The following is a 22451-nucleotide window of genomic DNA, read 5'->3' on the forward strand; positions in this document are numbered from 1 at the left end:
ATGGGAACCTCCCTGGTCAGTGAGACTCCGCTGCCCCTGTTGCCCTCTGAATCCACCGACCTCAAACCCAGCCCCTCCTTGCTGTGTGAGACTCTGTCCCTCTCCTGCCTGGGGATTGAGCAACGATGTTTCTTTCAAAGGGTCACCTGGCTCTGCCAGGCTTGGGGCCCCAAAAGACAGGTTCATGCCCTTGTAGGGGGCTGTCATGGGGGTGTGGGGGGTGGTGGGGATGCCAGGCCCAGAGCAGCACCCTTCTCACCCAGGAAGTCTGCGTCGGGGTCTCCTGGGCTGTTCACCCTGTACCCCATGATTCTGTCCAGTTATCGGTTCCTTGGGTCCCATTTTCTCAGTCATCTTCCCAGATGCTCTCTGGAGCTTGGCCTGAGCTGGCCGCACACCACACTGCCACCTCACACCCTGCCCCCATCTCCTCCCGTGGCCTGTGGTCACTCTGGGCAGCTGTGGTCACTCCAGGCAGCTTGGTCAGGCTGGTTGCCCTTAGTCAGTCCTCTCCAGCCAGGCCAAGTGCTCCTCTGTGATCGCAACCTCAGGCCCAAGCCCTGGGCTCAGCTCATCACAGGGGTGATCCCACGAGGGGATCAGGGCCTGAGGGAGCAGGAAATCTTCATAGGAGGACATCCTGGGGCCCAGACAGAGGGGCTGACCCCTGCCTGGCCTCTGTGTGCCACTTGCCTCTGCCTCCCCAGCTACTTCCCAAGGCAGGATGTTGCTCAGCCCTTACTGGTGTGTTGAGTGCGTATCTAAGATGATGGGGTGCATCAGGTCACCCATGAAGGCCTCCCGGGCTTCTCAGTCCCTTTAACAGAAGCCGTAACGTTTACAGAACTCTCAAACCAACCAAGAAAGTGATGCTAAATTGGCTTCATTGTTAAATAATTAATAAAACTTCCTCGGTGCCACTGGGCTGTGTTACTCCCAGCGGAGGGGCTGTCAGTACCGCCTTGTTGCCCAAGGGGCCGCCTTTCCATCTTTAAACAAGCGCTCGACTCCTTGCAGAGGTGATTAAGACATGCGTGTGCGCGCTGGGCCACGGGGCCCACACCGGAGGCGGCAGCAGGGACCAGTGTGGCTGTTGGGGTGACCTTTCTGGAACGGGTGCTGCCTGAGGTCAGGGCCTGGGTCCTGGTCTCTGCTCTGACTCTGCCTGGCCGTGATCCCTGGGCGAGACCCCTCTGCTTGGTTTTCCTTATGGAAAAGAAGAGAGGTTGGACCTGGTGCCTTGAGGGCCCTGCTAACTGGGACACTCCGAAGCAGCCTTGGAGAAGCAGAATCAGGGACCCAACCAGGACCTCTCTGCTGTGCGCCGGGTCCCTGGTGCCCATGGGGCCTCGGCAGAGCCTCACAGGCAACCAGGCTGTGGTCACACGCTGGTGTCCTGCAGAGGGTCCTGGGGCACATCTCCCTGGAGGTTCATGTAGGAGTCAGAATCCGGAACCTTGAGGTGCCCCGTGAAGGTTTCTGAGGGTTTCTTACTCCACCAGTGGCAAGGCGATTCCTCAAGGCTGTCTGCTCCTGAGGGCCGTCCAGCTCCGTGGCCGCTGCGGCCCAGGCTGCCCAGCTGTCCTGCAGCCCAGGCACTGCTCAGGGCTGGGCTCGCCCCACGGCGGCCCCTGGCTCAGGGCTGGGCTCTTCTCACAGCGGCCCCCACGAGGGGTGTTGCACTTGGACCTGTGGCACAAGATGGCCTGGTTGCAGCTGCGACCCTGCCTGGTGCCCACTGCTCCTCCCTGCCCTCCAGACCATCCATGGCCTCAGCTGGGGCTCCAGGCTGGCCACTCCCTCAGAACTACTGGAACTTCCTCAGTTACAGATGGGGAAGCTGAGGCCAGAGGGTCAGGTACAGGCTGCCACAGGCTGTGCACGGGAGTGCCCACCATCCTCAGGGCACACACACATGCATTCACATAGGCCCTTGGGAGTCCCCTGAGCCTGAAGAGACCTTGTCCTGGTCATGGCCCAGGTCTCCAACCTAGCTCAGGGACAGGGCTGCCTGATGCATTTTTGGGGATAAGAGTTGTAGGACCTCTTCTGGCAGGACCACAGGACAGGGGCTGTGCCATCCCCTTTAAGTAAACCATGAAACTCTTAAGTGGGAGTTGGGTTTCAGGCTGTGGAAGGGCTCTGGTAGGCCGTGGGAGCTGGGGACCAGGTTCTGCCCTCTGAGACCCTGGGCGGCCCCGCCCCTCTCTGAGTCTCTGTCCAGTCTTTAGAGCCCCCCACCCCCAGCAGAGACAGAGCTAGGTGGAGACACTGTAGGACCAGGGGTGATGGCAGTATACACACATGACACCGAGCATGGCGTTAGCAGGAGGTGACCCCTGGTGCGTGTCGTGGGGGGATCAGGGCCAGCTCAGGTCTGGTCAGGGAGCCTTAGGAGGGGAGGATGGGCTCAGCAGGGTCCTGAGGTGGCCCTGGCTATCAGGAGCTGGTAGTGAGTGGCTGCCCCCTTCCAGAGCCTGGTCCTAGGGGCACATGTGCAGTGTTTCCAGTTCGGGTAGGGAAACCAAGGTGACACCATGAGGTCTGCCCACCTTGCAGGCCTGCCTGGAAACCAAGGGCTCTGGGTCCAAGGTGCAGGCTGGCGCCCATGTCTTAGGGCACAGTCTCCTGGCTCCTCCCGGCAGTGCTTGGGAACCGAAGTTTGGACCCAGCTGGAGCTCATGGCCAGATCCAGCCTCAGACTGGCCCCTGCCGGACACAGCGTTTTAGAGCTGGGAAGTGGCCCTGCCCCAGAGAGTGGGGTAGAGAGGTCACAGTGCTGGGCTTGGTCCTCCTTAACTGTTCTGACCTGTGGGGCCAAATGCACCACCCAGCTCTGGGTGTCCAGGTCTGGGCTCCGTCCCCAGGGCTTGGGAAGCCCCTTCTTCCTTGTAACCCCAGGCCTGAGCAAGGCCCTTGGTCCCCCAGTCAACCCAAAACAGGTTGAGGCAGCCGAGCCTGATCCCAAAGCAGGAGTGTCATACATTGGAGGGGGGCAGGAGAGAGGGCAGTGTGCCCAGCCTGGAGGACAGAATTGAGGCTCAAGGGCACAAGGCACCCGCCCCAGAGATGGGGCTCAGACAGTGGCCCTGTGCCCACTCCCCATCACCTGACTGTCCTGTTTGCTTCTTCAAACAAGAAGGAAATCAAACTCCTGAACTGGGGGCTGGTGGCCCTTCCTCCACGTGCAGCCCCACCCACACTAGCCAGGCCACATCACATGCTCCCAAAGGCAGAATTTTGCTTAAATGCCCAGAAAGGAGATTTAGGAGATCAGAATCTTAAGCAAATTAACATGTGCAGCAGGCAGCTTTTAATCACCGCCTTTAATCGCAGGCCCCAGTAACGGAAATCATCTCGCTGGGCTGAGCTCAGTGGGCGGGGCTGGCGACACCGATGGATTATTCATTAGAACCTGAACTTGAGTTTCATCCGGCTGCTCCACAGGGGAGGGCTAAGGGGCCTTTGGTCCACTCCAGGGAGACGTGCTGAGCTTTCCAGAGCCCCTCCCCCAGGGCCCTGAGGTTCCCCGACACACCTGCCCCCACCCTGTCCCCCCCTCCCCCCCCCCCGGCACGTTCTCCATCTCAGGTCTGCCTTTGGTTTAGCCTGTCATCTCCTCTCCCTTGTTCCCCCCTTCCTGCCCCGGTTTCTCCCCTTCTGAGAGTTTGGGGCTGCTGGCCCATTCCCAGTGGGGACTGGACTTACCAAGCCCAGGTGTGGCTGCTGGACTGTCCCTCCTCGCTTTGCTCCCTGCCTTCTCATGGGGCTGGGTGGGTGACCCTGGGCCCTCCCTGGGTAGGGTCCAGGTGGTGGTGGTGATAGCCCACATGGCTCCATTCCCCATCTGTACTTGGGGGCCTTGCCTGGCAGGAAGCCATCAGCCCCTGGGGAGGCAGTGGCTCAGAGAGCCCCGAGGAGCCCCCAGTCCTCCTCCTCAGGCCCTTTGCCTGCCTGGCCCCAGGCCAGGCTCCCTCATCCCTGTAAACCTCCCCAGGATGCCCCTAGGCAGACGGGGTCAGCCCTGCCAGACGGGGCTTCGGGCAGAAGCAGCAGCTTTCAAAGCAGCACCCGAGGGAGAGAAACCCCTTGTGTTGATCTGGGAAGTGTTGTTTCCCTGCGATGGCACTACAGCAGGTCAAACTGGAGCGCTGCCAGAGAGGCAGGCTTTGCTGGGGGTCGGGGCTGAGGTGGGGGCGCTGCTCCACACTTGTCCTCCTGAGACTGTGCCCCTGCTTGGCTCCTGGTAGGGCCTGCCCCAGGCAGCATGCTAGGAGACTATTCTCTGGTACCCCACAGCCCCACCACCTCTCAGACCCCACAGACTTTTGGTAGGCAGGGGCGGGGACAGGAGGGATTTGGATGCTAAGAGGCTGGGCTGTCACCAGGGGCTCCTGGACCCCCACTGTTGTCATCCTGCACAACCCCCACCAGGACAACCAGTGAAATGTCACCCCTGAAGTGCTGAACCTTCATGGGGGCCCCTTGTGGAGTGGGGTGACTTGTCCTGGATCCGGCCCACCTGCCTGGGAGGGGGCTGTTCAGTGATGTGGGGGATGCCAGCTGGGACCACACTTGGCTCCTGGGGCAGTTGCGTGCAGCTGTCCCTTCTGGTAGGAGACCTGGCCCAGAGGATGGGAGTGAGGTCAGGGACAGCCAGGGGTGGTGCCCCGAGCCTCTGCTGGAGAAGTGCCTCCTTCATGCCAACCCCCACTCCAACCCCTGCCTGGGGTGCTCTGTCCCACCCTCTGTGGTTCCCAGCCTGGCCGAGGCAGTGGCAGTGAAGGGTTAAGGCGGGCGGGGCTCCCGCGGGAGGGGCGGTCCCGGCAGCAGCGGCAGCTCTGGCAGCACTCAGCACTCAGCTCGTTGATCGTTGATCGGGCATGGGCGCGCGAGGGGCGCTCGGTTCTGACGGACTCACGGGGCCAGCACGCTGCCTGGGGACCCCTCAAGCTGTTCTGGTAGCGGTGGGGGTGGCGCCTGCGGGCCATGGAAGCACCTGGGGACCCCGGCGGGCTCAGCCTGGACCAAGGTAAGGGGTCAGGAGGGGCTGGAGGAAGGCTACAGTCAGCTCCTTGGGGAGCCTAGGACCAGGTGCTGAGATGCCCATTGGTGACCCTCTGACCCCACGTGGGCAATGTTTGACTCCCACCCACCCCCCACTCTGATCGAAGATCTCTGGGGTGACCCTATTCACATCAACACCCACACATCCCTCCCTCTGCTTGCCCCTTGACCCACGTTGTCCCTACTTGTGCTGGCATCCCACTCCCATGGGCAGTGGGAAGAGGTCCCCGGCAGAGCCAACACACTCCTCGGCTGCCAGCCTGCCCCCAGTGGGCAGAAGCCTTGGTGGGGGCGCAAATCTGGGGTGTCCTGACCTGAAGGACCCTGGGGCTGAGCCTGTTTACCCCTGCCCCCATCCAGGGTGGTGGGGGCAGCCACACGCCTCTGTCAGCACCATGGACAGGGCAACGGTAGCCTCTGCCTGAGGGACCTGCCCATGGTTGCTGAACTCTGGCACCTATGTGAGCGATTTCCTGCTCAAATCTGTCACGCTGTGTTGACCTGGGGGCCTGGGCACTGCCCTGGGCAGACTGCACAGGTCAGCAGGGGTGGCAGGAGTCCTCTGGGGCTGCCCGGAGCTGCCTGGCACAAGGAGCTTGAGTGTAGAAGGGCCAAGTGCTGGGTGTCGTGGTCTATCCTTCAGGGATGGGATGGAAAGAACTTCTCCAAAGAGGGTCTCTGTGTATCCCCAGTGCAGCACTTGGTCTGGACCAGGGGTGGGAGAGGCAGGGAGGGAAGGGGGCCAGCCCCACTGGCTGCAGCAGGAGTGTCTCTGGCCAGACAACACAAGAACTGGGATTCTAAGTTAAGGGATTCCAAGGACAGCAGGAGCAGCCTTCTGGTGACTTGTCTGGATCCGGTTGTTCTAGACCCAGTTTGTTCTGCCCTCTGATTGGTATGGGCATGATGGAGGGCTGGGGGGGGGGGGGCAGGGAGCCTTGGAGAGCCTGTGTAGAAGGCAGGGGCTTTATTGCCAGCAGACTGAGCATGGGTCCCTGGTGGTGCCTCTGATGAGCTGTGTGACCTCAAGCAAGGCACTGGCCCTCTCTGAGCCTCTTGTGGAAGAGAAGGACAGCATAAGATTGCCCTCATAAGGTGGCCTTGAGAAGAGTGTGCCTGGCCTGTGTGGCTACTCCAGGATTGCCTGTCCCCTCTCCTGCCCCTCCCCCCCCAGCTGAGTTACCTTTTATGAATGGAGGACAGTGTGACTGGTGGTACAGATGGAATGGTGATATAGTTCCCGGCCTGGCTGCATGCTCATGCCACTCTGGGAGCACCCACTCCCTGACTGCAGCGCCCAGTGCACAGCAGGGCTCCCATGGGTGGGTGGTCCCTGCAGAGGTCCTGACCCAGCATGTTCCTGCCAGTCTGCCCTGCGGGGACCTCTGGTCTAGCCCAGCCTCCATCAGAGCCTCTGGGTGCAGGATGCCCACCTGTATGGACATGGCTGCTGCCACATGGCCCCAAGGTCTCAAGGTTGAGGGAGCCCCGACATGGCCAGGGTATGCCACCAGCGAGGGAAGAGCCTGGTCCTTGGAGGGGTGTGGGCTGTCAGCAGCGGGACCCACTGAGAGCCGCCCACCCTCCATGCCCCATCCTCTGGGCAGAGGGCTCGGCCAGCTCAAGTGGGGGCATGCAGCATGGCCCTTCTCTGCCCTTCTCTCCCTCCCAGGGAGAGAACAGCCTCAAACGTGCAGCCGAGGATGGAGCAGATGGCTGGAGTCTTGGGTCCAGCTTCCATCTGCACAGCTAATGAGCGGATGGCGGTGGTTTGGGGCTCTTGGAAAGTCAGTGGCTCGGCCCCCCTCCGGGAAGTGTTCCTCTCCTGGGGTGGGGGCGGGTGGTTGAGGGACTCAAGGCCCCTCCTGTGCCGAGCCCAGGCCGGCTCCACACACTGAGGGTTGTGGTGGGAGGGGCGTTGAGGAGGGGGATGAGTAATCGGAAACGTCTGTTTCTACCCGGGACTTCACTTTCTGCTCCGCTACGTGGGCTCCCACCGGCTGGACAGCCTTACTGTGTGGGGCAGGCCGGTGGGCGTGGGCCTCCAGGTGGGACAGCCGACTCCCTCCCCAGGACAGGCTGCTTCCCCACTCCTGGGAAGTGTGGGGAGAGGAAGTGGGCCAGGGTTTCTACCCCCGCCGGGCAGCCTGCGTGGAGGGGCCCAAGGTGGGGCCTTGTGCACCGGCCGGTCAGCCAAGGGGAGAGGTGAGCTGCTCTGAGTCCACCTGCTCCCATTGCACCAGGGCCCCTGGACCCCCCTCTAGCTCTGTGTCCCAAAGGCAGGGAACACAGGTGTGGTGGCCCAGGAAGTCTCCAAGCCATGAGGAAGTCACCCCCCACCAAGTCCCGGGGGGTTTCCTCAGCCTGCTCAGATCCAGGGACCCACAGACAGCTTCGAGGTGACTCAGGGTGGTCTCTATTTCACATTGAACAGGACCCAGCCTGGCCCAGGCCTCGCCTGCCTCAGCCAAGCTCTGTTTCCTTCAGAAACTCCTCCTGGAGGTCGGAGCCATGTGGTGGACCTGCCAGTGGGCCAGGTTCAGTGTCCTCCTCGGTCAGCAAGTGGCATGAGTGTGGGGTCCACCGGGCCCCCAGGGTAGGAGGCCGGAGTGGGCTGTTGGGCAGCCCCTGGTGGGGAGGGTGGGCAGCTTCAGAAAGTCAGACTCTGGGGGCCCGCCCAATCCTGGGACATCTTCTCGGTGCCCAGGCCCCAGGGCTCTCGAGGAAGCCGCCTGGAGGTGGCCGATGCCCTGGCTGGGAAGCATGGCTGGGCTGGGGGACAGGCCTGGGCATCCTCTGTTCTCTGCTCCTTCGTGGCTCTGTGCCCACTCTGCCTGGTAGCCATCCAGCCCCACCAGCTGCTGCACGGCCTCCCCACGGGGCCTGGCTGGGTATGGGGTTGGGGCAGGACTGGCTCGTCAGTATGCAAGGACCCCTCCCTCGGAGCTGCCCCCCCGCCCAGCCCGGCAGGAGTTTCCTCTCCTCCCCCCAGGCAGACCAGGTTCCATCTGGTGACTTTTCAGGAAAGTGCCCCTCTTCCAGTGCCGCTGTGAGCTGCTCTCTCCCCCTCCAGCTGCTCCCGGTGGCTCCCCGGGGCCTATCCTGACATGTGCTGGCCCACATGGCGTCGAGCCTTGCCCAGTGATGCCATGAGGGGACTTGGGAGCACCCAGAACACGGGCACTGGGGTGCCTTTGAGAGCTGGAGGTCATGAACACTGCTAGCGGAGTCCTCTCCCAAAATCTGTGGAATGGGATGAGTGCCACTATAGCCAGGTAGGGGACCCGGGGCTTCCACTGTCCCTGGCTGGTGCGAGGCGACCCCGGCTCTGCTGCATGGGCAGAGGAAGGCTGAGTGTTGGAAAACCCCGGCCCCTGTGGTGCTCAGATGGCTCCGGGACAATGTGGGGGCACACTGTGTGGGAAGGGGCTTCTCCAGGGGGCAGGTGCAGGGCACTGGACACCCCCTGCCCCAGAAAGTGTCCTGTCTACTGTGTCCACTGCCACAGGAGGCTGTGGGACAGCTGTGGACAGCTTCGACCCCCGTGAGTGCTTTGGCTACATCTCTCTATTAGTCGGTGGACAGAAGGTTCCCACAGGCCCTCCTGGGACTGATCCTGGCAGGAACTTGGGCCACCAGCTGCAGAGGGAGCAGGGTGGTGGGGAGGCTGCTGCTGTCCCCGCCCAGAGCAGGAGCACCAAGGGCCTCTGGGCAAGCGGAAGGGACAAGCTCAGCCCGACTGGCCTGCTGGATGGAGCAAGACTGGCCGTCAGTCTGTCCCATCCTCTAGGACACTCTCGATCCCCAGCTTCCTGAGATCCAGTGCACAGGCTAGCAGAGGGCGGGTAGTCAGAAACAGCCCAAGATGGCAGAGCAGAGCCTGGCCACTCACCCCCTGCCCCTGTGACTCTCCTCACTGCCCAGCTGGGTGAGACACCAGGGCCAGGCCCCCGCCCACCAAAGGCTCCTCTTTCCGCTGCAGGACTGAGCTGCCTGCCTGTGGGAGGGGCCCTGCGGGAGGAAAAGGGCACAGCCTGGTGACAGTGTCTCCCTCCCCGGCAGCTGCCCCCGCCACCAGCCCTCAGCCCTACCCCAGGACTGTCGGGGGCAAGGCCCAGGCCTTGCTGACCTGGCGAAGTGACCTTTCAACTTCACTGCCTGGTGTGGACCCCTCAGGCCAGCCTGGGCTCTATGCCCCCAGGCCCTGGGCATAGCTTCCGCGAGGTCTCTCGCCTGGGAGGGTGGACTTGAAGGCTCCAGCTCACACTGCCTGGTAAAATAAAAATAGTTGGGGAGGAGGCTCCCAGACGTGCGGGGGGGCGCGCTGCTTCTAGACGTTTAAATAATCTCCGCCATATGTGAGTGGGCCCGTCCCTCCCTCCTGGAGGTGCCGGCCAGGGGCTGAGGCCCTGTGGGCGCTGGAGCCCGGCACACTGGCCCTGTCCGCCTTCCCCTTCTCTAGCCAAGCACTGTCTGAGCACCCACTGCATGCTAAGCTGGGCCCGCCATGCAGTGTGGGGAGAGGGCGGAGGGCTGAGGACCCAGTGGGGGCCTGCAGTGGGGGCAGGGCCAGAGCAGCCTTGGGCCCATGTGTCCCACTGTTGCTGACCACTCTGAGCAGAGTGGATGAAGGAGTGGCCTGTTCAAAGGTTCTTTAAGAAAGCTCTGAAGCCTTAGAGGAGGGAGGGGCTGGAGGCAGGCAAGCAGGAAGGGAGATACAGGTTTGCCCTCTGAAAGGCGAGTGGATAAGGCAGGTGCCCCGCATGGAGAGCCTGGGTGCCACAAGGGTCCATGTGCATGCGTGCATGCGTGTGTGTGTGCTCGCACCAGGAAGAGTGTGGGTGTAATTTGTGGGTTTTGTTGGAAGATTAAATTGATTTTCCAGTCTTCCCAAGGGGGAGGTGGAGGTGCTGGCTGCTGTGTTAGGACAAGATCGATCTTGGCCATAAAAACAAAATTAAGCCAGAGCCGCCCAGCTTCTGACCGGACTGCGAGGGCACTCCCTCCTTGGCGCAGTGGCCGCCCATGTCCCGTGGCCGCCGTCCTCCTCAGGGCTTGGGGAAGGAAGGAGTGAAGGGCTTGGGGCTGCCTTCTCACAGCTGGGGGAACAGAGGTGGGGGACAAGGTGAGGTGCCTGAGGCCTCCACTTCCTGGCGGTGCTGTGGCCAGGTGTCCCGGCCAGCAATTCTGCTGTGGGGCAGCGGCTGAGGTGGGGTGGGCCCCCGGGGCCTCTCCTCCAGGGGTTGTTGTAGGATCCAGGGCACTGTGCTCTCTCCTGGCCTCAAGAGGTGCCCTGCCCCCTGTCTGCTGTGTCCTCTGGCCAAGGTCCCCCAGGGCTGCAGCTGGAGGTGTTGGTGCTGCCTCAGGAGGCTGAGCCTTAGAAGGTTGGACGGCCGGGTCAGATGCTGGCTCCTTGTCATCTCCTGGAGCTGGCTTGGTGGCCTGGGCCCTGTGCCCACCCACACTTGAGTGCCAAGTCTCAGCCAGTGCAGGGGCAGAGCAGGACAGGCCCGGACTTCCTCTCTCAGGAGGTGGGGATTGCAGAGGTGAATACACGCAGTCCCATCAGTAGCTGCGAGGTGGACGAGGAGCCTTGAAAGAGTCCCCAGGGTCACAGGACAGAGGACTCCACACAGTGGAGGGGGTTTCTCAGGTCCTGGGCCCCAAGTGTGACTCAGGGAGTGAAGGGTGGGACTGGCTCAAGCGACTGTGTGGGCATGGGTCCCAGATGGTGTTGCCAGCCTGGTGCCCTTGTGGGGGGTGAGAAGCAGGGGACCCAGGCCTCCTGGTTTGGGGGACGGAGCCACTTGGGCTTGGGGCCTGTCGTGGGTTCGAGCCCAGCTTGGCAATGAACTGGGGCGTAGCTTTCGCACCTGGTGTGCTCAGGCGCGCCATGGGGTGAGGCAGCACCCCTGGGGGGCTCCCCTCAGTGCCCTGCAGTCTGGGGCATTCCTGGCTTCGCACAGTGGCTGCAATCCTGTGCCCACCTGTCTCATGGAGCATCATGGGTGCTGTGGGTCCCCTGGGCGGTAGAGGAGCCCTGGCTGCAGAGCCCAGAGTGAGGCTGGATTAGCCTGACCTCATCTGCCTGGTCAGTGCAGGATTACGGCCCGGGGCAGCCATGAAGATGCAGGGAGTCTGGGATGTGGGTGTTGTGCCCTCTCCCAGGGGCCTTGACCACGAAGATGGGGACCCAAGGCCCCCAGGTGGTGGTAGGAGAGCCTTGATCAGCTGAGAGCCCAAGGGCGTGACCTGAGCGGGGAGCCTTGGAAGGGGTGGAAGGGGAGGGCACCCCCAGACTGCAGCTAGTGAGGCTCCCCATTGAGCCAGTGAGGACCCCAGCAAGTGTCCCAGGCTGCCTGGTTTCTGGTGCCCTCTGTCCCAGTCTCTGTGGCCCAGGCCTGGCCCTGACCGTCTGTGCTGGGGAGGGAAGGCTGACGCACTGCCCAGGAGCCATGGGTTTTATGGCAGTGAGGACTCATGGGTGCCGGCCCAGCACTGTCGCTGTCCCTGCGGGCCTAGGTGGGGGCACAGGGTGGCTGGGGCTAATGGGCCAGAGGCAGGAGGAACGTGAGGTCAGCTGCAGTGACTCAGTGGGGTTCTGCCCTCCGGCCTGTGCCCCATTGTCTGCCAAAATGGCCTGCCCCGCAAGTCCCAGACACTCAGTGGTCCCTGGCCCACGAGAGGAGGGTGTGCCTCCTGCTGCCCCAGAGCTGCCCACAGAGCAGTCGGCTCCTTCTGGGCTTGATTGCCCCCAGCTGCTCTTGTCTGGGCCTGAGCTGCATGGCCTTGACTAGGCCTTGTGTCAGGTCAGCAGGCAGAGGCTGGTCCTTCCTGGGCCCAGCTCCTCCCTCAGGACAGGTCGGTCGTGAGCCAGGCAGCTGACCCTGGCCACCCTAGCCACCGGGGCAAGGTCTCCCGCACGGGAAGGGTGGGGGACACCGCCTCTGGGGGGCCTGAGAGTGTGCTCCAGTGGATGGTCCCTGTGAGGATTATTGCCCCAGGCCTCGCAGCTGTGTTCTCCAGGTCCCCAGGGAGACCACCCATCTGTCCTGCCTGTCCCTACTCAGCTGGTTGTAGGGGCTGGTGACTTGGGGCCTCGGACGACACTGCCAGTCCCTGCCGGTCCCCAGCTGGGAGTTCCCTTGGCCTAAATCCTCTGGCCAGCTGGGCCAGATCCAGGCTTGGATTAGCGCAGGGGATTGGGCAGAGGTGGGGCAGGGCGGGCAGCGGCGCTGTGACTCTTCCACCTCCAGACCCTGGGCTGCAGCTTCTCCCAGGACCCTTCCGTGGCCCTGGAAGGGGGGCAGACTGGCACAGGGGCCATCAGAGACAGCGGGTGACAGTCAGGCCAATGCCAGAGGCGCCTGGGAACAGCCCTGCAGGGGAGCTAGAGGCCAGCGAAGAGGGAAAGAGGGAGCCGAGGAGAGAAGGGGGCCCCGTGGAGCTCTGGGGCTGCCCGCCACCACCTGACCCACTGCCTAGGTAGGGTGGGGGGCTCCGGCCCTCCCTGGCCTCCGTGAACCCACCCCAGCCATCATCGGGGCATGTCCGTCCCCTGGCCACTTACCCCAAGCCGGACCAAGGGAACCGTGGCCTGCCTGGCGGAGGCCCTCCTCTGGGTCGGCGGGAGCGTGGCTGTGTCCCCACAGTGGCAGCTTGGCCCACTAGGTAAGGGGGCTGGCCTGTCTGGTTGGTCGTCTGGGGCGGGGACTGGTCTGCTCCTCCCTGCCAGAGCCCCGCCCAGCACCAGGGTCACTGGAATCAGGAGGGTGGGGCTGCTCCTCGGAGTGTGAAAAGCCTGGGAGCTCCCACCAGCCCCCATGCAAACCTGTAACCTCCTGACCCCTCGGTTTCCCTCTGAGGGTCTTGGGGCTCTGACAGCATCCCCTGGTCTGCCTCTCTGAGCCCCCCACTTGGGGTCTGGAGGCTGAACCCCAGGCGAGCAGTGGGGAAGGAAGGGGTGGGGGAGTCAGGAGCAAGGAGGGGCCGAGGGCATGGTCCTGGTGGATGTGCTGGCTGGACACTCTCTGAGGGGATCCCTGGTACTTTGGGGTCAGTAGCACCTTCAGCCCCGGTGGGGAGAGGCCAGCATGCTGGGGTCAGACATGTCGGCCCTAAGAGGCCGACAGAGTGGGTGCTCTTGACTGCGGTGAGACTCTGGGGGGGATGGGACAGTAGAGTCTGTCCCAGTGGGGCTGGCCTGTGGAGGGCCCCATTCAGGTTGGTCCGTTCCACTGGGTCTCTGTCCACCTGGGGGAGTGGGGCTTGGCCCAGTTGTTCTAGGCCCCTGCACCATCCCTGTCCTCACCCCCAGCCTCCTCTCTTCACCTGCTACTATGTCCCCGCGGCCACACCATCCCCTCACCTCCTGGTGTCTCAGTGGAGCCCACCACCCTGTGCACCTGTCCCTACTGGGTGCCCCCGCCCCCCCGCAGCCCACCATGCCTGCAGCTCAAGAACAGAGGTTGGCTTCCTCTGAGAAGTTCCCACTGCTTGGTCCCTTGGGGCTGGCACTGCCACAGGCCTCCACACCACCTGAGGGTCCCTCATCAGGGGACCCCGTGGGTTAATGACTTGGTGCTTCCCCAGAGGGCACCTCCTGGTTCTGGGCCTTCCGTAAGAAGCTGTAAAGGCCCAAGGGGGGCCGGGATGGTCCTGTCCCTGGGACTTCAGGAGCCTGCTACCTCTCCAGCCCTGGGGGCCACTGTCCTGGCCAGTATCCCCTCCCCTGGGACATGGGAGATGTGCAGGCTGCAGACGGAGGCTGAATGGATGGAGGAGGGAGGGGTCGGGGGGAGGCAGTTAGGCCCTGTGAGGAAGGTGAGGGCTCGGCACCTTCTGGGACTTGTGCCCTTGGGTGCACCCTCAGCCTCATGGACCTGGCTGGGCAGAGCTGGTCTGAACTCTGTGTGGACTCTGGCTACTGAGCAGGGTCCCAGATTGGATCTGTGACCTGGGCCAGCACCTGGGGTCACAGGCAGCCCTGGAGGGTCTGAGTTTGGTGCCCTGATGGGTGGGGGGTATTCTCTGCACCCCGTGAGCACTTGGGGGTACACCTGAGGCTGTGGTGAGCAGGGGGCTGCCGCAGCACTCACCAGTGCTCCATTTGTCTGTCTGTGTCGGTCTGTCTGTGTGGCGGCTCGGTGGGCCTCCAGTGGAGCGATGTATGAGTGCCATGCAGGCGGGGACGCAGATGGTGAAGCTCCGGGGCAGCTCCAAGGGCCTCGTCCGCTTCTACTTCCTGGATGAGCATCGCTCCTGCATCCGCTGGCGGCCCTCACGCAAGAATGAGAAGGCCAAGAGTGAGTGGGTTGGCCCTGGTGGCTGGGGGTGGGGGTGGTGGTGGCAGGAGACCCTTCTCATGCAAGAATGAGAAGGCCAAGAGTGATGGAGTTGTCTGGGGGTTGAGGGGTGGGCAGGAGACCCTCCTCATGCAAGAATGAGAAGGCCAAGAATGAGTGGGGCAGTCCTGGGACAGGAGACCCTCCCAGAGCAGCCTCTGGGCAGTGGGAAGGACAGCAAGACCCTGAGACCTGAAAGTCCCCAGGCCTGGAACACGGGCTCAGCTGGCCTTGGAGAGCCGTGGTGGCCTCTGGATGCAGTCGGGGAGGGAGGGCCCCGGCCTTGCTGTCCACCCAGCAGATCCTCTGGGACTCCGTGGAGACTGGGTGGCACCCATGCCCAGCCCTGCGCCAGGTGCTGGGAGGGGCTAAGAGGCAAAAGGACCTTTGGTCTGGCCCCCTGGGCACTCTGAGGACAGGACTTGGTGCCCAGTGCTGGCCCAGGCAGCCTGGGGCGTGAGCAGCCGGCAGGGGCATGGAGGCTGCAGGGCTGTCTGGATGGGTCAGGAGGGTAATGAGCTGTGAGGATTTGCACAGGGACCTTGCTGGGGGTCCTGGGAGTCAGGGAGGGACACGTGAGCCCTTGCAGGTAACAGAGGGGACTTTGCCGCCCCTCCTCTGGCTCTGGCAGCTGGAGAGACGCAGATGTGCCAGGGCAGGGCCTGAGCCCAGTGGTTGCTATGGGAGCTGCCACCACCACGGGGCCCAGGAGAGACACACTGTGGAGCCCCCTGGGAGGGTGTCTTGGAGGAAGGGGCTGGGACTGCTCTGTGGGCCCCGTGGAGGTGGAGCCACCGTGAGCCGTGCAGGCAGGAGCCCCTATGCTCCATCGGGAGGCACTGTTTCGGTGCTGGGCTTGCTGTGGGAATTTAACCCACGTGACTCTGGTCTTTGGGTGTGAGGTCGTGACACCACCTGATGGTAGGATAACTTCACGTCATGCTGAGTGACGAGAAGGACACCGGATGGCAGTTAGAGGGGAGCGGTGGACAGGGTCATGGTGGCCCCTCTGGGGAGGCGGTGGTAGGTTGAGGCCAGCAGGCTTAGGATGGGAGAGACCAGCTGACTCTGGCCTTGGAGGGGTCCCTGGAAGAGAGGAATGGGGTGAGAGGCAGCTATTTCCTGACTGTCAGCATCCCCTAATCTGGGGGCCCCAAACCCCTGCCTCCTCGCCAAGGACATGTGAGCTACAGGGAGCTGGATGGAGAAGCAGGCAGGACAGGCCCCCTCCAGGCAGGGGGTGCAGGGGAAGCAGGAGCCCCCAGGGAGGGGGCAGTGGGGGCAGAGGACAGAGGAGTGAGGCTACCCTTCACAGTGTAAGTCGGGGAGACCCACCATTACTGCACCAGACACGGTCATGCCCAGAGGGGTGCCAATCCCACCTCTGGGAGCAGGCACCGGGCGCTGGGGGTAGAGGCAGCAGGAGCCAGGCGGAGCGTGTGATGCTAGGGGTCCCTGGCTGTGCTGACTTCAGGGCACCTGCTCCCAGAGGGGCTGCTGACTACCTGTGCCCTGGTAAATGTGAAAGGACCCTGCTGAGTGCACAGGAACAGACCCTAAGGATGACCTCTGAGCTCATCTCTTCCTGAGGATTCAGTCTCTGAACACAGGCTCCACGGAGCTCCAGACACTGTGGCCAGTAATGAAATTCTTCCTGCAGCCTGATCTGGCACATGCCAAGCGGGGCCCCACCACCCCTGGCTCCCACCTGCTGGCACCAGAGTTTATCACAGAGATCGCCACAGGCTCTCGGCCGTGCTGGCCAGCAATTGCCTTCCCAGGATGAGAGGCAACTGGCCGGAGCTTGACAGATGGAATTGGCTTGTCTGGTTCTCCTCACTCCAGACGCAGAGGACAGACCCAGGGTGGCTGACTGGGGGAAGGCAGCCCTTCTCTTGGGGAGGATGGACCTCTTTAATGGCCAGAGGGAAGATGGGCAGACCTCAGGGTCAGAGCGGAATGGGAAGAGGCGAGCTCACCAGCCCCAGCATATCTGTGATTTTTCCTTCTCCTCAAGGGTGGGAAAGATTTCCCTGATGCTGGGAAAGATTGAGGGCAGGAGGAGAAGCGGGCAGCAGAGGATGAGATGGTTGGATGATATCACTGACTCAGTGGACATGAGTTAGAGCAAACTCCAGGAGATAGTGAAGGACAAGGAAGCTGCAGTCCATGGGGTTGCAAAGAATCAGACACGACCAAGCGACAGAACAGCAACACCCCAAGGGCCCCTTGAAATGCCCCCTCCCCTAGCCTCAGACAGGAGGGAAACCCTGGGGAGGGCCGTGACCGTGCTGCACCCCCCTACCTCTGCAGTCTCCATCGACTCCATCCAGGAGGTAAGCGAGGGGCGGCAGTCGGAGATCTTCCAGCGCTACCCTGACGGCAGCTTCGACCCCAACTGCTGCTTCAGCATCTACCATGGCAGCCACCGGGAGTCGCTGGACCTGGTCTCACCCAGCGGCGACGAGGCGCGCACCTGGGTCACCGGCCTGCGCTACCTCATGGCCGGCATCAGCGACGAGGACAGCCTGGCCCGCCGCCAGCGCACCCGGGACCAATATCCTCGCGTGCGGCGGGCGGGCGGGCCCCAGGACGCACCCTCGCTGTCCACCTAGGTGGGCTCCCTGCCCCAGCTGGCTCATGTGTTTGGGGAAAGCGGCACTGGGATGGGGTCCTTCACGCCTTCCTGCCCGGGAATGGGAGGGGAGGGGAGGTATGGCTGGCCCTGCTGGACCCACGTTGGTCCCTAACTTGGCCCCAAAGTGGCTGAAGCAGACATTCGACGAGGCCGACAAGAATGGGGATGGCAGCCTGAGCATTGGCGAGGTTCTGCAGCTGCTTCACAAGCTGAACGTGAACCTGCCCCGGCAGAGGGTGAAGCAGATGTTCAAGGTAAGCCCAGACCCAGGTGTGTGTCGGGAGCAGCCCCACCCTGTCCGAGCTGCAGAGGGTCCTGGGCTGTGCCATCAAATAGCGAGGCAGCAGCTGGTCTGGACCTTTGAGGGGCGATCAGTCAGATACCCCAAGTTGCTGCCTCTGGCTGTGCTCGTTCCCTGCAGCAGCTCCCGGGGCCTCCCCTGGCCGATGGACTGGGCACGTGACAGGTGCCTGGCCAGCAAAGGAAACCACTCACAGGGCCTGTACCCTCATCCCACCCCACCCCATGACTCCCCAGCCCCGATGGGGGGCAGAAGCCCTGCCTTGCGGGCAGCAGTGCTGGTCACCCAACGCCTCCCCTGCGGTCTGCTGCCACTGCTGTTAGCAGTTATGAAAATGCATCCTCAGCTGAGCGGCTGCCTTTATTGTCTGTAATGAGTTTCTCTCTTTCCGGAACCCCTGCTGGGATAGGGGAGGAAGGCAGGTGGTGTCAGTGGGTCCTGGTTCTGGGTGGGGCTGGGCCAGCAAAGCCTGCCCTCACTCAGGACTCGCTGTCTCACTGCTGCTGGGGAAAGGGTTCTGTGAGGTTGAATGAGGTGCCATGCCCCAACACACATGCACACACACACACACACACACAGACAAACACACAGAGACACACGTGCACACATGCGTACACATGCATGCACACATGCACACACATGTGCACACGCAAACACACATGCACACACACAGCCAGCTGCCCCTCCAGGTGCAAGCCCTGGCGGCTCCCTCCTGGGCTCCTGTGATGGACAGGAAGTCATGCTTGGCTGGAGCAAGGGGAGCTGGCCAGCTCAGAGTGTGTGGGTCTGTGTAAATAGCAGGGGTGGGAGGGGGGCATGGTGAACTGGATGATCTCAGATTCTGGTTGAGGACTGGGGGGTCTCACATGGCCCATCCTGAAGGCCCAGCGGGGACACAGCCTGCCTGGGCAGTGAGGAACTGGCAGGTGGCTCAGGCTTGCAGAGCCATACCCCCACCCCATTCTCTGCCTGCTCTGCCTCTGGGAGCAGCTCGGGGGTCAGCAGTCCCTGCCCGAACATGAGGCTGTGCCAGGGGCCAGGCAACAGGGCTCACATTGGCCTTGGAGACAGGACAAAAGATGAGTGCACCTCATGGAGTGGGCACAGGCTTCTGGCACCTTAAGGTCAAGTCCTGGCTTGAAAACGCCCCCACTGGGAGCTCCAGAGAGCCCACATCCCCAGCCCCTCTGGGAGCAAGAGGGGCCCATGCAGAGCACCCTGAGCAGCCCCAGGCCAGTTGGTATCTGGGCACTGTCTAGACCACTTTGAGAAGGACTGGAGAGGTGGACTGGCAAGAGAGAAGGACTGGCGAGGATCTGGAGAGAGTCCAGTGGGGGCTGTCACCAGGAATGCTGACCTCAGACCCTGGGCAGCTCTGCCCATAGTGGCTGTTGTCCCTGGTGTCCCCTGAGCACCTGGGCCTCCTGGCCCATCTGCATGGGGCCCTACGTGGGCACTTGGGGGCCCAGGGAAAGAGGGCTGACATCCAGCCAGGCAGAGCCACTCTGATAATTAACATCAATTTTATTGTCGAGAAATCTCAATATTGTTTCTACTGCCTGGAACTGCCCTAATCAAAGGATAGATCTGTGTGGTGGGTAAAGAGAGGCTTGAGCATAATTTCATTAAGTCTAAAATAACAGTGGAATGTGGGCGAGGCTGGTGTGGCCCCTGGGCCTCCTGCATGATGAGCACCCTGGGTGGCTCCAGGCCTGGCCCAGCAGTGTGGCTCCGGCCAGTGTATGCCTTCAGCCACGGCAGTTTCCTTTTGTGGAGAGGAGAGCAGCCACGGAACCACGTCGGAAGGAATTCCTCGGGCCCAGGGGTTGGGGCCATCCCTTTGGGTCCAGAGGGCCTCATCATCCCAAAGGGTTTTCAGTCGTGCCTTGGGTGTGCTGCCCAGCTCAGAGCCCTCAGGGAGGCCAGATGACCCTATGGGTGGATGCTCAGAATATGGGCATCTCTCCCAGCTTCAGTCTCAGCCCCAGGAAGGGCTCCCAGCCTGGCTTTGTCCCCAAGAGGCCCTTTGACCTGCAGGGCGTGTCCTGCCAGCTCTGAGATGCAGGGCCGCCCTCAAACTGGGCAGACACAGGGTCCTCACTGGCATCTGCTGGCCTCAGCACAGATGACTCTGGGCTGGGTCCTGTTCCAGCCAAGGCATGGGCACCCCACCTGGGTGACTGGTTCTGGATGGACACAGGCTTGCTGGGTGCCCACCTTGGTGTCAGGCCACAGGGTCAGGAAAGGCAGGGATAGACTTCCCGAGAGCCCCACTCTCTCTGGGCTCGGGGACTTGGGGGTGGCTGTGGCCCCCTGGCTCGTGGGTGATTTTCCTGATTCAGAGGGGCCTCTTTCCAGCCATCCCAGATGGTGTGGCCATAGGAGGAAAGACATGTAGACTGGGCGCAGGGCTGGTGAGCACTGCTGTCCATGGTGCTGAACCTGGTGTCTGTTTTTGCCAGGCAATCACCTCCCCCACCTCATCCCCACCCCCACCCCAGCCGCCAGCCAAGGACCTGACCTAGCACTCAGGGCCTGACTGCCCTGTAGCACCTCTGGCATCTTCTGGGCAGCCTAGACTTTGTTACTGAGTGCCCTTGTCCTCTGAGTCTGCCTGTGGCCTTGACTCTTGGTGTCCCGAGTCTGACATCACAGTGCATCCTTCCTGAGCTAGTGGATTCATGAAGGAGCCTGTGGTCTCATCAGCAGCCCAGTGGGCTTGCCTGGGGCGGGGGTTCCTGTGGGTATTGTGTGAGCTGTTCACTGAGAAAAGTGAGGACAGTGGCTGAGATCAGGGACCTGTCATCTCTGCTGAAGAGATGCTGATAGAGGCTGAAGTTGGGGATTTCTGCATGCCTGGCAGCCCTGTGCTTTTCTAATCGATGGACGGCCAACTGTGATTACAGATCACAGCCCAGTATGGGCACTGGGTGGATGTTGTTGGCTGAAGGTGGGGGGACATTGCCGGGTTCAGGTGCTGGTTGACTTTGGAAGGCTAGGAAAGGGGCAAGTAGGGTGAGATCTGTATTAATGGATCACGTGGTGGCTTCTTGGTGGGAGAGGCAGAGTGAGGCTGCTGCTGTAGGACTTAGGGAGCACGATGAGCCCCTCCACGAGCCTGTGATACAGGCAGTGACCTTGAGAGGGGGAAAGGTGATTCTTGACTCAGGGTTGCCTGAGGGGTGAGGGGCTTGAAGGCCCCCTCTCAGTCGAGGTCCAGGATGGGACATGAGGGGATGCAGAGACATTGCGTTACAGGAGGCGGACACGGATGACCACCAGGGGACACTAGGCTTTGAGGAGTTCTGTGCCTTCTACAAGATGATGTCCACACGCCGGGACCTCTACCTGCTCATGCTCACCTACAGCAACCACAAGGACCACCTGGACGCCACTGACCTGCTGCGCTTCCTGGAGGTGGAGCAGAAGGTGAGGGCCCCCTGGCAGGAGCCAGGCTCCTGGTCAAGGTGGCCTCCCCTCAGCCTCCCTAGGCATTTGAGTCTGTCCACAGTGTGGGAGAAGAGTGGGCACCAGCCTGGCATTTGAGGCCCATATACTGGACCAGCCCAGGCTGTCATCAGCCACCCTGCCTCCAAGCAGGTGGGGGAGGAGGGCAGCTCAGCTCTGACCGTGCCCCTGCCCAGAGCTTGACCACAGCCCCGACTTTAGTGTCGAGCATCTCTTGGCCTAGGTTCCATGGCCCAGCCTTTCCACCTGGGCTCACACCCCCAGGGTTCTGCGCCCATTGCCCACTCACTCAATCATTTGTCCAGCAGATGTGTGGGTGCCTGTGGGGGCCAGCCAAGTATGCCTGCCCACTGTCCTAGACCCCAGGCAGCTCCATCTCTCCAAGAGGCATTGCCTAACTAAAGCTCAGGGTCCAGAAACTCAGGGGTCTGCGTGGAGGCCAGGTGCTGCCAGCTTTGGTGGACAGAGGCTGGAAGCCCGTGGAAGAGGAGGGGAAGGTCAGCATCCTCTGAGGAGACAGCACTCACCAAGGGGGTGGGGAATAGGGGTGTCAGACACAGACTGCATAGGCACTGCCCCTCAGGCTGTGGGAGAAGGCCATGGGGATCAGGGTCCAGGCCTGTAACTTCCCGGGACTCTTGCAGAGCCACTTTTGGGGTAACCTTCAGGCCCCAGCTGCCTTGCCCTTCTGGGGTCAGACTCCCTGGCCCCAGGACTTCTCAGGGCCCTCATCCCACCTGCCTCACGTACAGTGTCAGCTCATGGTGATGGGCTGGGGGTGACCACCACTGGGAAGGGCTGGGGGCTGGGTATTGGGAACCAGGAGTGGCCGTGGACTCATCCTGGGTCTGGGTGGTGGTCACCTTGGACCTCTTGCCAGTGTCCTGACCCGGGGAGCTGCCCCCGCATTGTGCTCCTGGGTCCCCTCCCCCCAACTGCCATCACACGGTTTGCTGGGGCCTCCCTCCTGCCTTGCTGATGGGGACACTGGGGTTCGCCCAGGCAGGAGAGGTGGGTACCAGGCTGGCTGTGGGCAGTGTTGGCACAAGGCTGAGGGGCAACTGTCCCAACAGCTGGCATACTTGGGGGTGGAGGGAGGGAATGGGTCCCAGTGTGGGAAGGGCAGCACTGACCCCTTGCTCCCTGACCTTTGCCCTAAGCTTTCCACAACTCTCCCTATAGTCTGGGGCCCAAATCAGCTGGGTGGTTTGGCCTCCTGGGTCTGCAGCTGCTCCAAACTCTGACCCCATCTGTCCACTCCACTATCTATACCTGCCCCAGATTCCTGGGGGCATCCAGGAAGCCCTGCTGGTGGGCCTATCTCCAAGAGCTGGGGGTTCCTGGGGGCTGCACTGTGGGGCTCTAAGAATCGCTCAGCCTCTGACATGGGGCCACCTGGGCTTGGCTGTTGTGTGCAACTTTCTTGAGAGGGACTTGGGCAGATGGCAGGAGGGGCCGGGTGAGACCCCTCCGCTCCTCCAAGATGGGACACAGTCCTGGCCCTCCTGCACTTTCTCATACCAGGCCTCACTCCTGCTAGCCTGAGACCCCCAGCACGGCGTCAGTGGGGGATGGCCCAGCTGATGAGGCCAAAGACCCTCCCCCTGGCAGGGATCCTTAGCCAGCGCCAGCT

The 22451-nt window shown here is 62.4% G+C and overlaps 1 protein-coding gene and 1 long non-coding RNA gene across 4 annotated transcripts in view; one reads left to right on the forward strand and one right to left on the reverse strand.

Annotated features, from left to right (window-relative positions):
- Positions 1–22451, forward strand: part of PLCH2 (phospholipase C eta 2) — a 64434-nt gene that overhangs the window by 27163 nt on the left and 14820 nt on the right. For 2 of the 3 annotated variants that reach the window (XM_006044644.4, XM_044942883.2), the window contains exons 3-6: positions 14226–14372; positions 16725–16968; positions 17174–17303; positions 20609–20779. In XM_006044644.4, coding sequence (XP_006044706.4) covers positions 14226–14372; positions 16725–16968; positions 17174–17303; positions 20609–20779 — 692 coding nt within the window. Of the gene's footprint in view, positions 1–4792; positions 5033–14225; positions 14373–16724; positions 16969–17173; positions 17304–20608; positions 20780–22451 lie in introns of those variants that run through there. The other variant, XM_044942884.2, reaches the window with a different exon arrangement.
- Positions 888–12771, reverse strand: LOC123333682. The gene is made up of 3 exons (XR_006551129.2): positions 12638–12771; positions 9197–9337; positions 888–1689 (listed from the first exon to the last, which is right to left on the reverse strand). It is a non-coding gene; the product is annotated as an uncharacterized LOC123333682 (long non-coding RNA).

The sequence above is a fragment of the Bubalus bubalis genome, chromosome 5, assembly GCF_019923935.1.
Source record: "Bubalus bubalis isolate 160015118507 breed Murrah chromosome 5, NDDB_SH_1, whole genome shotgun sequence".
NCBI classification, from domain to species: Eukaryota; Metazoa; Chordata; class Mammalia; order Artiodactyla; family Bovidae; genus Bubalus; species Bubalus bubalis.